General features: G+C 36.6%; 1 protein-coding gene across 6 annotated transcripts in view; it reads left to right on the plus strand.

Annotated features, from left to right (window-relative positions):
* Positions 1-17,097, plus strand: part of WDR72 (WD repeat domain 72) — a 203,667-nt gene that overhangs the window by 58,805 nt on the left and 127,765 nt on the right. For all 6 annotated transcript variants that reach the window (XR_003004428.1, XM_024754341.1, XM_024754342.1 and 3 more), the window contains one exon: positions 14,192-14,394. Coding sequence is in view for 5 of the 6 variants with exons in the window: in XM_024754341.1 (XP_024610109.1) it covers positions 14,192-14,394 (203 nt within the window). In the remaining variant the exon portion in view is untranslated. The remainder of the gene's footprint in view (positions 1-14,191; positions 14,395-17,097) is intronic.

Below are 17,097 nucleotides of genomic sequence, written 5' to 3' on the forward strand. Positions count from 1 at the left end.
ATCTCTCACATTATTTTGCTAATAAAAAAGAAACCAGAGCAACAAAAGAAAAATAAATGGAACTCCATAAAAATTAACAACTTTTGCCCATCAAAGGACATTATGAAGAATGTGAAAAGACAGACTACAGAATGGAAAAACTTATTTGCAAATTATATATCTCATAAATGTTTAATATCCAGAATGTATAAAGAACCCTTACAACACAACAAAAAGACAAGCCAATTTTTAAAAGGACAAAGACTTGAATAGATATTCCTTCAAATAAGATATGCAAACGGCCAACAAGCACATGAAAAGATTATCAACATGTTAGCCATCAGGGAAATGGAAATCAAAATCACAATGAAATACCACATCACATTCACATTTATAATAAAAAAAAGGAAAATAACAAATTTGCCAAGGATGCAGAGACATAGGAACCCTTATAGATTGCCAGTGGGAATATGAAGTGGTGCAGCCACTGTAGGAAACAGTTTGGCAATTCCTCAGAATTTAACCAGAAATACCATATGAACCAGCAATTTCACTTCTAGGTATAGACCCAGAGAAATAAGAACATATATCTACACAGAAACTTGTACGTGAATGTTTGTACCAGCACTGTTTATAATAGCCCAAGGGTGGAAACAACCCAAATGTTCATCAGTGGATGAAGGGATACACAAATTATGGTGTATACAATGAAATTATCATTCTATCCAAACGAGGAACTGATACAAGCTACAATTTGGATGCACCTCAGAAACATTATGCTAAGTGAAAGAAGCCAGTCACAAAAGATCTTATATTTTGTGATTCTTTTTACGTGATATATCAAGAATAAGCAAATCCATAGAGGTAGAAAGTAGATTAGTGGTTATCAGGAGATGGGGAATGATTGCTTAATGGGTATCGGGTTGTCCTTCAGGGGTGATGAAAAAAATGTGAAACTAGAGAGAGTTGGTGGTTGCACAACGTTGTAAATGCACTAAATGCCACTGAATTGTACACTTTGAAATGGTTCATTTTATGTTATGTCAGTTTCACCTCAATAAAAATAAGAAAACGCAGAAATACAGATAGTATAAAGGAAACATTTTTAAAAGCAGTAGAATTATAAAATTTGTTGATAATCATTAATGGTTAGCATATTATAATTTTAATGTTTTTTCCTTTTACATATTAATCTATACAGAGACATGCTTATATTTATTTTGGTTTGTGAAAGTGTTAAATAAGGCATTATCCAATTATTAGTTCATTATTTTCATTATTGATATAACAACCTGGGAGGTATAATGGGGGACTTTAGAGGGTTTTTTAAACCCTAAATGAAATCAAGTATTTCTTTCCATTTTGAATGTAGGGAACATTTCACAGCAGTATTAGCAATACCTGTGACTTTCTCAACAATAGACATCACAGATAATTTTCATATCACATTACAATTGTTGCCAGTATCTCAAAGTATCATTTATGTTTATCAGTGTCGTAAACTTTTAGGCCCACCACTAGTTCTTGCTATTTAAAGACATTAATAAAGAAGCATATAATTTTTTAAAAAATTATTTTGATGATTATATTTCAATATAATTGATATCCTTTATTATCCTGTGTATTTTATTTCCAACATTTTTAAATATTAATTGTGAGAAAGGGTTCATTGGCATTCCCACTGCTAAAGGGGTTCATGGCACAAAAATGGTTAAGAATTCCCTGTTGGTCTAAATGATTTGTAATGTGGGATGCATCAGAATTACTCAATGGTAGCAGTACAGTTGGGGAGTATAAATCGATATCTGCCTTTTTAAAAAAGATCAGAGCAAAAATGCAATAATAATAAAGAATTTAACCTTATTTTTCAACCAAATTAAATCCAACAATTAACAGTACATCACTGAAGAGAGGCATATGAGTCTCATTGTATATTTTCTTTTACTTCCATATTAAGCCTCGGTAGACTCCTTTTACATGCATGTGAATACACACACACACACACACACACACACACACACACACGTGAATGTATTGCCCACCCTCCCACAGGAATCTTCTGTAATTCCATGTAGTGAACATGAACCTCTACTTTGGTGAAATTATATAAATCTTCATTTGATTTTATAATTTTACAAGCTTTCAAAGTAAAGAAATTCCAAGGATGTAGACAAATTCAAGAAAAAAATAATCTTCATGGGGTAGTTTCTGCTGTGCTCTTTAAAAATCCATATATCACATTGAAAATCTATTAACAAAAGAAGCCCAAATAATTTTCTTTTCCCAAATTTGGATTTGTTTCTTTCTCAATCCTCATTTGTTATAAACATTTGAACAATTTTCTACATTTCATTGAAAAATTATACTTTATGTGAATACGGCTCCATATTGTTTTTAGATACCCCAGATGACTTTTAAAATTCTACAGTATATGATTAATTTTTATCTGATAACACACATACAGGAATATGCGTGTGTGTGTATACATTTTAATTAATGTATTATTCAACTTCATCACTTTTTAATCTTCTGGCATCTTAATATGTATTAGTCATATTGTGGTATTTGTAGGTTGTCTTTGGAGCATTTTGTATGGTCAGAAAAAAATATGAACATCAATACAGTCTCATTCTAATCATAAAAATAAATACTTTTTGCTCTTAAAATTACTTTCACCAATTAAGTGCCATGCTTCACTGCTTTTATTATTTCCCTTGTCAGCTGCTATCTTTCTGGGTTTTATTTTAGTAAAGAAAATACTTGCAATAATCAGTTTTAGCTTATTCCTGCAGTCTGATTAAATTTTGGATCAAGTGCTGGCTGCATATGTTAGTTACAAATCTGCATTTAATGTTCTCAGGAGCTTATTCTATAGCAACAAAAAGAGGAACACATCAGGAAGGCTGCTCTGTGGCTCTTCCTTAACTTGGCCCCTTTTGCGAGCATTTTATATGAACACTTGGAACATTAGTGGGTCTCACAGCTGCCATGTTTGGTGAAATAAACCCAAAGGAGCCATCTGCCCCTCCCCATGCTGCCTCCTTTCAATTCCCTAACAACTTCACAGTAGCCAGCTGCCACAGAAACGATTGGAAAAGCAAGACTCAGTGGACTGTAATGATTGTTATTCTTTGGGAAAGTAGGTTCTCTGATTTGGCTGGGAGATAAAGGATATTGAACGCACTTGATTCATCTGAGGGTATCAATAATATCCAACTTCCACCATTAATTTACTTGTTAGGATTTGATGGGAAAGGTCTTTTGTGTTTCCAGGGTTGAATCAGGAGAAAACAAATCCAAAGGTCAAGTCCTTGGCTTGGGTGGTGAGCAGGGAATTTGACTATGGGAATGTTGTCAGATTTTATCTTGTGCCATACAAAAAGTTGGTTGCTAATCTCAGCCTTGTCAAAAGTCCTGTGCCAGGATTGGCCCACTATTTTTCCCCTTCACATTCAAATGCAGGTGAATTCCATCCACTCTAGGCCAAAGAAGACAACGGACTTGTTTCAGCCACTTGGAAGAGTCAGAGTAACAGAAGCTCCACTGAGGGACACAGGATGTCATCTTATAGTTTGTTCATTGTTTGAGGGGATAGCAAGTCGTTTTTGTAACGTTAGTTAAATGAATTGTACTTTATGCTGACAGGTCAAAATTGAGAACCAGGAAAATAACTGGAATAAGAAGATTTGATAAGACAGTTTACCTTTAACCCATGATTTGCACTGGAGGTTAACCTTCTTTGGTCATCACATTTTTCTTACTTCCAGAAGCATCAGTTTTAAGTCTAGTTAGGATTATCACATTTTACATGTTTCTTATTTTATGTCTGTTATTTTTAAAACATATTCTTATCTTCATTTTTCACATGCATGATTGCCTTCCCAAGTTTGGCCTGTTAATGAAACTATCCCTCATCAATGATTTTTATAAAGCGAGTTTTGCTTTCTTTAAATACTAGATTTAAAAGAATCTTTAATACATTATAATCTAATAATATATAAATAAAACAATCAGCAAAACTGGAAGTTTAGAATTAGATGACTTAGCTTATCTGAATAGAGATAAGGAGAGGTCAAATGCATGATCCAATATCCTATACTATAGAAAACTGAGCACCCTACCAACTTATTTCAGAAAATATCCTTTTCGTTAGTTCTGGCCTCCTGGCTATCAGTTATTGTGAATAAAGGTCCATGTTCTTCTAGCCACAATTTAAAACTTAAAAGCTGTGAAAACAAAAGTTTTTTGTTTTTTTTTTATTAGTTTGTGGTAAGGCAACAAAACCAAAACTTAATTCACATGAGGTTATTTATTCCACGAAGTGTGAGTATTCTCTTTTTGCTGCACATATATGACACGTTTGATTACTGTCTGCTCTTCCAGGCTCTGCTATAATTGTTTTACAATATGCATTTGTGCATTATCTTTTTTCTGCAAAATCTGAAAAATCCTGAATTCTAAAACACTATGGTCCCAAATGTTTGTTTGTTTGTTTTTAAATAAATTTATTTTTTTATTTTTTATTTTGGCTGCGATGAGTCTTCGTTGCTGTGCGCGGGCTTTCTCTAGTTGCGGCAAGCAGGGGCTACTCTTCGTTGCGGTGTGTGGGCTTCTCATTGCGGTGGCTTCTCTTGTTGAGGAGCACGGGCTCTAGGTGCGTGGGCTTCATTAGTTGTGGCACGCGGGCTCAGTAGTTGTGGCTCACGGGATCTAGAGCACAGGCTCAGTAGTTGTGGCACACCAGCTTCATTGCTCTGCGGCATGTGGGATCTTCCCGGACCAGGGCTCGAACCTGTGTCCCCTGCATTGGCAGGCAGATTCTTAACCACTGCGCCACCAGGGAAGTACCTCAAATGTTTTGAATAAGGAATTATGGGCTTCTGTTATCTTTCTCTGTTATTCTCCCCCAAGTATTTGATAGCTTTCTACAAAATGCCATGTATACTCTGTGTCTTTGTTTTCTTGCCTCCCATTTATTTAACACATTTTAATCTGGCTTCTGCCTCCACTATTCTAATAGAACTGTTCTTGAGGTCACCTCGTTGCCAAGTCCAGTTGTCATTCTCTGGATGGCAAGTACTTGACTTGTCTGCACTCTGTCATCAGTGTCCTTCTCTTCTCTCTCCACCCTCAGCCTCACATGATACTGCCTTCTCCTGATGGCCAATAGCCCCTCTTTCCCAGGTTGTCCTACTTGTGTATGCTCTTTCTCTATTGTTTCCTGAGTCTGTTCTCAGTGTCCTTCTCCTTTTGTTTGTATTTTCCTTGGGCTATTTTACCAACACAGATGCTTTTTTTTGTATGGTAAGATATACATAACAGAAATTTTACAATTGTAACTATTTTTCAGTGCATAGTTCTGGGGAATTAAACACATTTACATTGTTGTGCAACCATCCTCACCATCTTGGGAACATTTCCATCTTCCAAAAATGAAACTCTGTACCTATTTTAAAAAAGTCTTCATTCCTCCCTCCCCTCAGCCCTTTGCAAACACCAATCTACTTTCTGTCTCTATGAATTTGAATCTGACTATGCTAGGTACCCCATAAAAATGGAATCAGTACAGTATTTGTCCTTTTGTGATTGACTTATCTCACTTAGCACAATGTCACCAAGGTTCATTCATGTTGTAGCATGTGTCAGAATATCCTCTCTTTTTAAGGCTGAATAATGCTTCATTAATGTTTTCTAATTCAGAACTGGGTAGGACAATGGTTGATGCCATATGTAACTACATACAAATCACTTAGAGGAAGTGGCAGTGGATTATAAACTATAGAAACAGTGATGGTGGTGAGAAGAGTAGGATAAAATGCTCTGGTTAAAGAATAAGAAAAAGGAAATGGTTCTATAGAGTTAAGAACACACCAAAGACCACTGGCTATATAAGTAAACTAAATAGCCATTCCATGAAAGTCCTGATCAGTAATTCCAAAGGGCATTACTGCTTCTTAACCTCAATATTGTCAAGTGTCTAGTAATGAACTTGGATCACTTGAAAGATAAGCTATGTTCTACATTTATTTTGTAAGCCTCCAGTAAAACATGGAATTATATAGTATATTTCAGAAGTACCAAAAACATTTAAAAATATACATTAGGGCCAGATGGATTGGAATCTTTATCATCTTTTACATGACCTGTTGAAAATTTTCCTGACTACCTTGCCAGTCAAACACTTTCTTTAGTTCTCTTCTCCTTATTGTCAACCAAACATGATTTACTTTAAACTTAGCCCTGAAGATGCCAAGCCTCAAGGTCTGTGGTGGAAATGTACCTTACTGCACAGCATTCTTCTTGCCTTTTCCTAGCTTTTAGTCAAAATACCTTCCCTGACCACTTCCTCAACCACAGCACACACAAATCCCCTGAAACTTATCCTTTCTGAACCTCTGTTTTTTTGTATCTTCCTGCATTAAGAATTAAATAAGATGTGTATTAAGTGCTAAGCAAAGATTAAAGTGTACTTAATTAATGGTAGCTAATGGCAGTTTTGATGATGATGATGTTAAAAAGGAGGAGAAAAAACATATCTTACATATAATTCGTTCTGAAATAATTCAGAGTTTGTTTTTTTTTTTTTTTTTTTTTGCGGTACACGGGCCTCTCACTGTTGTGGCCTCTCCTGTTGCGGAGCACAGGCTCCGGACGGGCAGGCTCAGCGGCCATGGCTCACGGGCCCAGCCGCTCCGCGGCATGTGGGATCTACCCGGACCAGGGCACGAACCCGTGTTCTCTGCATCAACAGGCGGACTCTCAACCACTGCGCCACCAGGGAAGCCTAATTTAGAGTTTTAAAAAGGCATTTTTTTGATGTGGTATATTATTGCTCAACCCAGCTATTTAGTGACTCTCCTCCTGGTTTCTAATATTCAGGGTATGAACGCAGGAGAAGGGGATTATTAAAAAGTATGGAATGTCTAGCCAGCCTTCACGTTTATTTGTTTCTATGACTATGCATGTATATATTTAGTTATTTATTTTGCTTAAGAAGCAGGACTTTCACATGTAAAATAGTGAAAACAACAACAACAAAACTTGAGGTCTAAATCTGTGGTCCAAAGTAAAAGTACTGCCACAAGTCCTACCTGCATTAGTTTCTTATTGCTGCGTAACAGATCACCACAAATTTAGCAACTCAAAACAATACCCATTTATTAACTCACAGTTATGTAAGTCAGTCCAGGTGAGCTCAGCTAGGTTCTCTGCTTAGGGTTTCAGAAGGTCAAATTCAAGGTTCAGCTAACTGAGCTCTGAACTGGAGGCTTTGAGAAAGAATTCAATTCCAAGCTCATTCAGTCCTTGGCAGAATTTAGTTCTTTATGGTTGTAGGTCTGAGGTCCTTGCTGGCTGTTGGTGCTGTCACTCTCAGCTCCTCCAGGCTACTCCCTGATTCTTCTTTGTGGCTTCCTCTATCTTCAAAGCCAGCAATGGCACTTTGCATCCTTCTTATGCTTTAAATCTCTCTAGTCCCCCTCTTCCACCAGCTGGAGAAAACTCTTGCTAATTTGGCCTGGCCCACCTGAATAATCTCCCTATTTTAAGGGAGAAACCTTAATTATATCTGCAGTGTTAGTTTTTGCCATGTAACAACATAATCACTGAAGTGCTATCATCATATTCACAGGGGAAGGAATCACATAAAGATGAGGGTTATTGGGGGTTATTCGTAGAATTCTATCTATCATATTGGTGTTCAGGTAGGTTAGTGTCTTGAGGTCCCCATGGGTAAATGAACCCATAGAATGGAAGAATGAAGAAATAGGAGAAGCTTTTTGGGTAACTGGGTACAGAAACATGGCATGAAATTGTACAAGTGGCACTGGGGTGCCAGGATTATAGTGAAGGTACACTGAGAATTGGTGCTGACATGCCTGCTGGAGCTTTGGTCACCCATTCTTTGCCTAAAGGAAACCACTGCCATGTACCAAGGGGAAATTGATTGCAATCAAAAGGTTTTTGTCCTCCCGTGACCACCATATCCCTCCAGAAAAAAGGGACTTTCCATATGACTTCACCCCTCACCCAGCCAGCATCTTTATTCAGGAGACTGTTCTCTGATTTTTCCTTGTCCAATACTCTTCCTTTTTCCAGGAAAAATTCCAGATCAACTCAGCAAATAAATACCTAATTAAATTAACTGACAACAGAAGTGAATAAATGACAGAGTCAAATCTCTAGGAATATTGTATCCCCTAAGTAACTTAACCTTCAACCAAGAAAATGAAAGGAAAAAGTCTATTTTTGAAATATTTTAGAAGTAAAAAATAAGCATGTCTGGTGTAAAAGAATCAAAAATACAGAGTGAGTGGCCTTTTACAATACTTAGAGGCAGTCCAATTTTAATGTTTTGTATATAATAGGTAATTATAAACTTAATTAAATATATTTTTTGTCTCATAATATAGAAATACTTTTCCATAAACATTCACTTCTTAAATTTGTTTTAAAATTATATGAAGTCTTAGAATGAGGTTAAAAATTGAAATTTATTCATAGTAGCTTCTATGGTGTTAGCACATGTTTAAAAAGAAGGAATATTTAATAAGTAAATACCTTATCCAAAGAACTCTACTTTCAAATTTGTTTAAAATTAATGCATTATTTGTAATCCTTATACCTCAATAACTTTAAACCTCGGTGTATTTTGGTCCTTTTTTTTCTTTCACCCCACCCCATCCCCACTCCTTTATTCAGTTTTTCTGGAGGTCAGTGATCAGAATTAGATGTGAGTGTTGAGGTGGCCCAGCTGATAAATCCCAGTGTTTCTTTGAATGTGCCAGAGGCAGTGGCAGAGCTGGGGTTAAGGTCGTGGTGGTCAGAGACTTTGTGAAAATGTATTCTACACACCCTTAAGGTACAGAAGGTTGACGTGAAGCCAATCGTGAGTTTATCATATTAGGACTTTTATATAGAGCAAAATGAGCTGCCTCCTTGGCAATCTATTTTACAGCTGAATTTATTATATTCAAATACATTTAGGAGTGAAGGTACATGTCTTTATGCCTCGTTTAATGTTTTCAGATCCATCACCTATCCCCACCTTTTCCTTATTTTCTAGTTAGCTAAGTTTGATACCTCCAGGGTCCCCTGTCCCTGGTCAGAACCCCCATGAGTTATACATTTTCTGGAGTAAGATGCAGTAACTGTGAAATGGTTTTGTTAGGAAGGGGGCACCAGGTCGATCTCCATACACTTCTGCGAGCAAGGCAATGAACTTCATGTGTAACTGAAGATAAATGGTAAATCTTACAACAGACCCAGTGGTCAGATTCCTTGATATGTGGAATTGGATTACAGCTGTCAGTCAGCTGTTTTGTTGAAAGGTGATTTTATTAATTTGACTACAAGATTTGGTAGCGAGGCCATTATTTTGGCCTATTCTCTTTTAGAGAGAGTCACTTTCAAATATAACTGTCCTCTTAATTACTGCCCAATATTGTGGTGGATTCAGTTAGAAAATGCCTACCTGATGTAGAAAAAAGACTAACTCTATGATGTGTCCGCTCACCTATTCTTAATGTTAAGCTTTAGTCATATAAGTACAATTTATATTAATTACTAATCACATAATAGGAATTATTTACCAAATTCTGATTTTTTCACAATCCCATAATAAGCACAATATTTACTTGAGAAAACATTTTTGGTTAAGCAAATTGTTTAAAATTTGTTGGTTTATAATATACGTGATTTTACTGTGCTGGGTGGATTTTATGTTTCTGTAGTAATGCTATTTCTACAGAGTTCTTCTGAAGAAAAACACCATAAGTTATAATAAATCAATTACTGTCTCAAATTTATTTACATATAATTTTTAAGGAAATAAAATGTTTCTGTACAATGTGATAAAAAGTTAACCCATCTGCATATTGTTTTTGAATCTTAATTTACTCATTATTTGCAGATGTATTCATCAAGTGATTATGTTTTCTTTTTTAACCATTTCTGTCCATTATGAGATTATAGCTATTGCTTTTCCTACAGACTTAGTTGATCTAGATGTTAAGTTGTAGAGCAAAGTTTATCTGGCTGGGGCTTTTAAATATGTAATTTAAAGCTATTCATTAATTGGTAGCAGGCTATGATAATTTTGTTGATTTTGGAAAGCACATATTTGTGGGAGCTGAAAAACTGTTTAGATAGAAGATAGCAAGTATTTAAAATATGGGAAGATTATAAGAGAAATAAAATCAAGGGGGCAACTTCTGATCATGTGGAAGGGAATCAAGTGTAGAATATTACTACTCCTTCCTTTCTTTATGTAGATATTCAAGTCTATGACATATCAGGGATATTTTATCATCTAAATGCATTCTCTTTACCCTCTGCCTTGTTTTTCTATCACAATTGAAGGCAGCATCCTTCCTAGTACATGTCTTGCTTTAAAATATCTTGATACTTCAAAATCAGATTTCATTACAGGCACATTACAAAGTGATTATTTGCCCTATTTAAAAACAAAACAAAAAAGCTATAGATGCCTTATAAATAATTGACAATCCCAGTGCATTTAAAATATGACTGTATTTTAGCAACATACTGATTTACAACAGTTTCTGAATTTTCCTTCTCTCCTTTCCTCTCTATGTGCAGAAACTGCTAAAGGTTTTATGCTGGTCTCTTGACAAATCTCCCTCCAAACTCTCTTGAAAATGACATTCTTTCATTGGGATTTAATCCTCACTCATCTGCTGATAATGCTTAAGCCTTTGTCTCTCTGCTCTGATTGCTATCTGGAACTGTACTTGTTAACTTTTCATGTCTGTTTGGATGGAAACAGAAACATCTCCTCTGTGCCCTCTTTATTAGGACCATTTAGGTAGCTAGCAAGCGGCTACTCCACAGGTCAAATTAAAATATGTCATTCAGAGACTTACTTGTGTTTCCAGTTCCAGATTCTTGGGACATCAGGAAGGACCTGGCCACACTGCTGAGACCTGGGACAGGCGTCAGGCATGTGAATGCTGCTTTTCCCAGTGTTGGCTCCTCCTGGGCTCTAGGGTTGAAGTTTATAATGGGTATAATTTGGTGTTTTCTTCTGAGACCTTGGCATGCTCTGATGCTTTCATAGCCACCTCCTTCCACTGCTACAAGAAAAGGGTAAAATTTGTTTTATTCATTCAGTGAGCACATATTGAGCTCTGCTTTGTACCAAGCTCATAGAATACATACTTGCCAAAAAGAATTTAGCATCTAGTAGAGAGACAGCTCTGCATTTAAGTAAGCAGGTAAAATATACCAATTACAAATGTGTTAAATTCTGCAAAGTAAAGAAGCTGAGATAGAAAACAATGCATCAGAGGAGAATTTACTTTAGAAAAGCCTCTCTGAGGAGGTGAGGTTTTAAGCTAATTCTTAAGGAGAAAGATGGAGCTAGCAGGAGAGAATTTATTTTCAAAGATCTTTTCTCAAAAAAACAAAAAATCTAGTTTGTGAGCAAGGGGAGGATGACATGGGAGGAAGCAGGGGTGAGAATATGACTTGTGGGTCAAGGAGTTTGGATTTAATCCCAAGTGTAGCCACTGTGAAAAATCATTAGCCAGGTTGCTGATGTCATATAATCCATTAAGAAGTATTTATCTAGCCTTTAATTTAGGCCAGACTCCAGCCTGGTTCACTGAGGAGGATTAAAAAGTAAGGCAAATGTATAATCCCACTCTGATTTTGATTATAACCTACCCTGAGAGGCAAGGAGGAGTTTCGAGTCTCAGGTAGGAGGCGGGGGGACCACGCTGATCTTATGCTCAGTGAGCTCAGGCCTGGTGTCAGGCAGATCCCAGAGCCACAGAGCTAAACTGCTCACGAGGGGCTGAGTGAGAACCCACTGACGTCAGAGGAGGACTGTCATATGGCACAGCACCCACTGTGTGCCAGAACCTATTCTAAGACGTTTTACATGTCTACTCAATCGAATTCTCATAGTAACCCTGTGAGGTAAGAAGGATTAATATCACCATTGCACAGATGAGGAAACTGAGGCACAGAAATGAAATGACTTGCCCAAGACCACACAACAGGTAAGGGTAAAACCAAGATTCAAGTGCAAGGCAGGCTGGTGCTGAGCCTGCTCTTACCCACCATGCAGTGATGTCTCAGGGCTATCAGCCTTGGTGGTAGAGAGGACCACAGCTAGGCACACGGTTCCAAAGGGGGCCACAGAGAAAGTTCTGGTGTAAAAAAAGAAAATGTGATTAGGGATGCTGTGGGGTGCTTGAATTAGTGACGAAAGCAGGATATACAAATGGAAATATTGTCAATATGGACCTAGGCTCTGCAAAGGGGATCTTGGCTGCTTCTTAAGTTTCTGTGCACTGGCTTTTTGAGGAATACGTAATTTTGGATCCGTGAAAACTGCTTGGAATACTTGCCAGTGCCATCTTTCCTTCATTTTCCCATAGCATGTTAATTGTTCTAAGCTCTCTTATGGTTGTTTCCATTCTTTAATGTACTATTGTATAGTTAGGATTAAAACAAATTGTATAAAACCTCATATAAAAAATGTAAGATATTTATGATTTTTTAATGATATTTTATACAATGAATATTTTACTTGGGGTAGATTTTATGGTATTTTTTGCACATCTACTTTGAGGGAGGAAATGGTATTGTCACTTTCAATAATATTTAACTCACATATGTCTCTGCATATTTCCTTATCATGTTCAGATTGATCCAAATGAAGAGTAGGTGTGAGTTCAATCATATTCTTGATGTAGTACGTGCAAAAGAAAAAAAAAAAACCTAATTATCATTGAGTTCACTTTGGAAAGGAAAAGATCCCCTGAAATTAGAAGGTGAATTAAGCAGTTTTGTAAGCCTTCAGTTTCTGATATTTCTTTAATATCAGGCAGTAGTGACTATTCTGTCTCTTGCCAAAGGCAGCTTATTAGAGTTGAAAAAGGCATCCTGTGTTGGACCTCCTTGGGGTCTGCCCTGCCGCCTAGGTTACTATTTACATTAGGACTACTGTTCTTGCTATTGACCCTCTCTAACAATTTAAGTATATCTCTGAAGTCATGTAAATTCCATAATTTCAGGAATATATTTAAAGGAACATCCTGCATCAGAAGTGATTTACTGTGATATATTAATATTAATCAGGATATAATCAGGAGAGAGAAATGACATAGTAATTTGAACAGAGATCATTTAACATTAAAAAATTAGTAATCACCATAAAGAATTTCAGTGGGAGGGACAGGTTAATAGGAACTAAAGAAAACTAAACAGTATAGGAATAGCAGATTTAAGGAGCAGACATTACCCTAGAGCTGAGATAGCTGCCCAAGGAAGAGACCTCCCCAACCCCAGGGCTAAGATCCTGACCTTGCTGGAGAGGTTATAGCTGTGGTCACTGGATGGTAGTGGAGCTGCTGTGGTGTGGTATAACTTGCCAGAAATATGCCCTCTAGGGGACTAGGGAAAGCAGTTCACAGGGAGATGCGTTACCAAGATTCCACTGAGTGTCATAACATTGTATTTTATAAAAACACTCTCTGTGAATTGTTTTCTAATACTTTTGCTCTATTTCATACTTGTTCCTTTTAACTGTAAATTGAAATTGCCAGTACTTTGAAATTCTGAAACTGCAAGAATGGCAGAGAAGAGGGCAAAATATTGTTTTTCTCTCCGAATAAAATAAGAAATAAAAGCCAAAATATATAACAGCAACAATATCAGCAATACCACCACCAGCAACAAAACCCTAGAGTGGCCTGAATTCCTGAAGCTGAGGGTACTTGGGCATCTCTGTTCTTATTTCCCCTATTCATGTAAATGCTGTATTACCAATAGAAACATTTTAAGGTTGGGAACCCAAGCAAAGCACTGTGGATTCTCTGTTGTTTGTGAGTTGGAACACTAGGGGACAGCACTAAAATATTCCATAGTTGTTTGTTATTGATCACTTGCATACTGTATAATAAGTATGAGATTTTACTGTTAACGACTATTGAATGCCCTGTTGATTTCAGTGGATGAAAAAGCACAAAGAGGAAGATGAGCTTTTCAAGTCTATAATTTCAGCCTTTGTAATATGATGATTTGAATAATTTAGAGAAAGCTCCAGGCTGTCTTTTGGTTGCAAGGAGATAGTAAGGCACGATAACTTAAAGAATCGTGATTTTGTGTTACAAGTGGTTTCTTCTTTTCATTCTTTGGGGGTAAATATTTTGCACAAATTTTTCTTTCTAATCTTGTTTTCCAGGCACTTTGGAAAGACATGAAACGGGAGAAAGAGCAAGGATTATTCTGAATTGTTGCGATGATTCACAGCTCCTAAAGCCTGAATCTGTACTTCCAGTTGCCTCAGAGACACGTAAGCACAAAAGTGTAGAACAGAGGTCCCCCAGCTCCTACCAGTTTGGGCCAATACCTTGCCCTGGTCTGCAGGTGGAGTCTTCATGTAAGGTAAGTTCAAATCAAGCTGCTGCTCACGAAGAACATTATCAACCCTGAGTAAGAAGTAAAGTGCTTTCATAAATGTGTGGCCATTAAATATCAGTACAAAGATAAGAACTCAGAGATGATCACATCTACCAGAAGTACCTAGCAAGCGATCTTGGGTGAATCAGGATAACTTTTTGAGTGATTATTAGTTTTGAATGACTATAGCATTCTTTTTTGATAAGACAGGTCCTGGCTTATCAAGATTGAGCCAGTTTTATATTAATCCTTGAATTCTAGATGGTTTTCAATGAAAAGGGGGGAAAATTATATTCTATGGTCGGGATCAATTTTTTTTTCACTTGGGTATTTGACCTCTTTTTAAAATGATTACAAATAAACCCAAAACCATCAGAAAAACTGGATCGTTGTTTGGGCAGTTCTTTTGGTATACTCAGCATCTCTAGGATCACTAGCTCTTTAGGATTCCAGGCCTCAGTTAACACACAATGATGGGGTTTACATTCATTTTCTCAAGCCACGTTAACCTGTGTCACAGAAATTTGCATGAGTTTGATTATTTTTCAGTTCTAAACATGACATAGCAATTTAATCTAATTTCTTTAAGGGATTCTTCCATTCTTCTGTCATCTACATCTCCAAGTTATCCCCTCCTCAGGTTGCAACTGTGGCATTTATATGCGTATATATAATGTAGTATTTTTTATGTAAACATATTTTCATAATAATGTCGATTTCTTTTTAATGGCTGCATTATGCTCTATACTGTGTATATACTATACTGATATGAATTATTTTCCTATGGCTTAATATATGGATTGTTTTTTATGCTTCAGTTTAGGACTAACACAACTATGAACCTAAAGTTTTCTTTTTTTTAATACTTAGTGTTATTTAATGTGATATATTTCCAGAAGTGGGGTTTCTAAGTCAAATTTTAGCTGATTTTTATTTATATGTTGTTAACATTTTCCGTTATTTTAATGATATTATGAAGACTCAAAGTAACATTAATAAGGACTTTAAATAAGACTTTATTTTATCTCATGTGTATGTATGTAGTTAGAGGCAAAAGGATGTGTCATTTTTTAGGTAAGGCCAATTGGCTGCTAAGCTCTGCCTCAAAGCTGCAGGGGGGGTGGAGGTGAGGGCACCAGCGCATGAGCCTCAGCTTTTTAGGTTTAAAGACTAGATTTCGATTTTATCAGTGAGGCCAGAGTTTGGCAACCTTTTGAGAACTGAGTCATACTAACCAAACACCCAAGAAATGAATATTTAAACTAGAATGACAATTCTTTAATGTATAATGATAAATATGATGGCAGTTCATTGCTCAGCACAGTCTCACAGTAGCAAAGCTACAGGGCATGGGGGAGAGCAGGGAGGTGGAATTTTAGCAGAGGATTCCTTGATGGGCATGGAGTCAGAGCCCCAGGGTATTCATTCACTGAGCTCTAAGAACATAATGCAGTCTGTGCTTTCAGCCCATGGGGTACTATCTCCCTTGGTCAAGGCTGATATACATTGAAAAATTTCTAAATTTTGGATTTCTCTCTTTAGGCCAGCTACTTTTGTTTATGCTTTCTCCTGCAGATGTTAAAACCAGTGATTAGGCTGCAGCTTTTTTTTCCCTTTCTTTCCTTTTCTCATTTAGTCTAATTGTTTTTAGATTTTCCAAATCTGTTTTTCATGTTCTTAACTTGAAAGAAGAAGTCATGGTTTGTTTTTTCTTTTGGCTATGCTGTGTGGCATGTGGGACCTTAGATTCCAATCTGTGCCCCCGGCAGTGGAAGCTCGGAGTCCTAACCACTGGACCACCAGGGAATTCTCAGGAAGTCATGTTTTATAAGGACAATTATATCAATATGATGACATTTTTTAACATTCACAACTGAAGTTGAAAGTGATAGGGTCTTAGTGTCCTAAAGTGGGAGACAGAACCACACTTCCATTACATATTTTAAGGTTGGGGTAAATAAAGCCCAGTGAGTGAGCCCAGCTGACTGCCAAGCATTCCCATCTTAATGTGGCTTTGTTGCTTTTCTTTCACAATAGAATTTGTATTTTATAGTGGAAATTATATGCTAGAATAGTGGATGAGAACCTGGATATGTCTCTTGACTCGTGCATGTCATATGCCTAAGGTCTGCAAGAGCAAATCTCATTCATCAAGTGCCTATTTTACTAGCTTAATTCCCAGAAGGTAAACTGACTGCTGTTTCTTGCAGGACCTCAGAGCTACCCTTTAGGTAGTGATAACAGTATATATAGATTTCATTTTCTTTATATAATTTTGTTTCTTTCTTGACTCCAGGAGGCAATAAAATGCCGGGGTCTTGTTTTCCTACTCTTAGGCTGATTCCAACTTCATTTCCTAGCTGCTGCCCTTTACCTTAGATGACTGCAATTTCCAACTTTTACTCTCTACAGAGGTGGAGAATTGAATTAGGCAGGACTATCACCTCCTTTGTTCTATGTACTTTATTTCTCTTATTATTGAGCTTACTGTTGAGTAGAGCTATTTTTATTTGTGCTTCTCCTAAGTTATATCTTCTCCAATTATGTACTGCATATCTTCTTCTCATCGTCTTAGACTTAAGCCTTTAAGATTGTTTTATCTTAATCTTTTATTTATGAATTTGATAAGCATAAAATTTCAAGAATGCTTATAAATTCTCCATTCTCCTTTTTGTTAATATAGTAAAA

This window comes from Neophocaena asiaeorientalis, unplaced genomic scaffold (genome assembly GCF_003031525.2).
Source record: "Neophocaena asiaeorientalis asiaeorientalis breed wild unplaced genomic scaffold, Neophocaena_asiaeorientalis_V1.1 scaffold391, whole genome shotgun sequence".
NCBI classification, from domain to species: domain Eukaryota; kingdom Metazoa; phylum Chordata; class Mammalia; order Artiodactyla; family Phocoenidae; genus Neophocaena; species Neophocaena asiaeorientalis.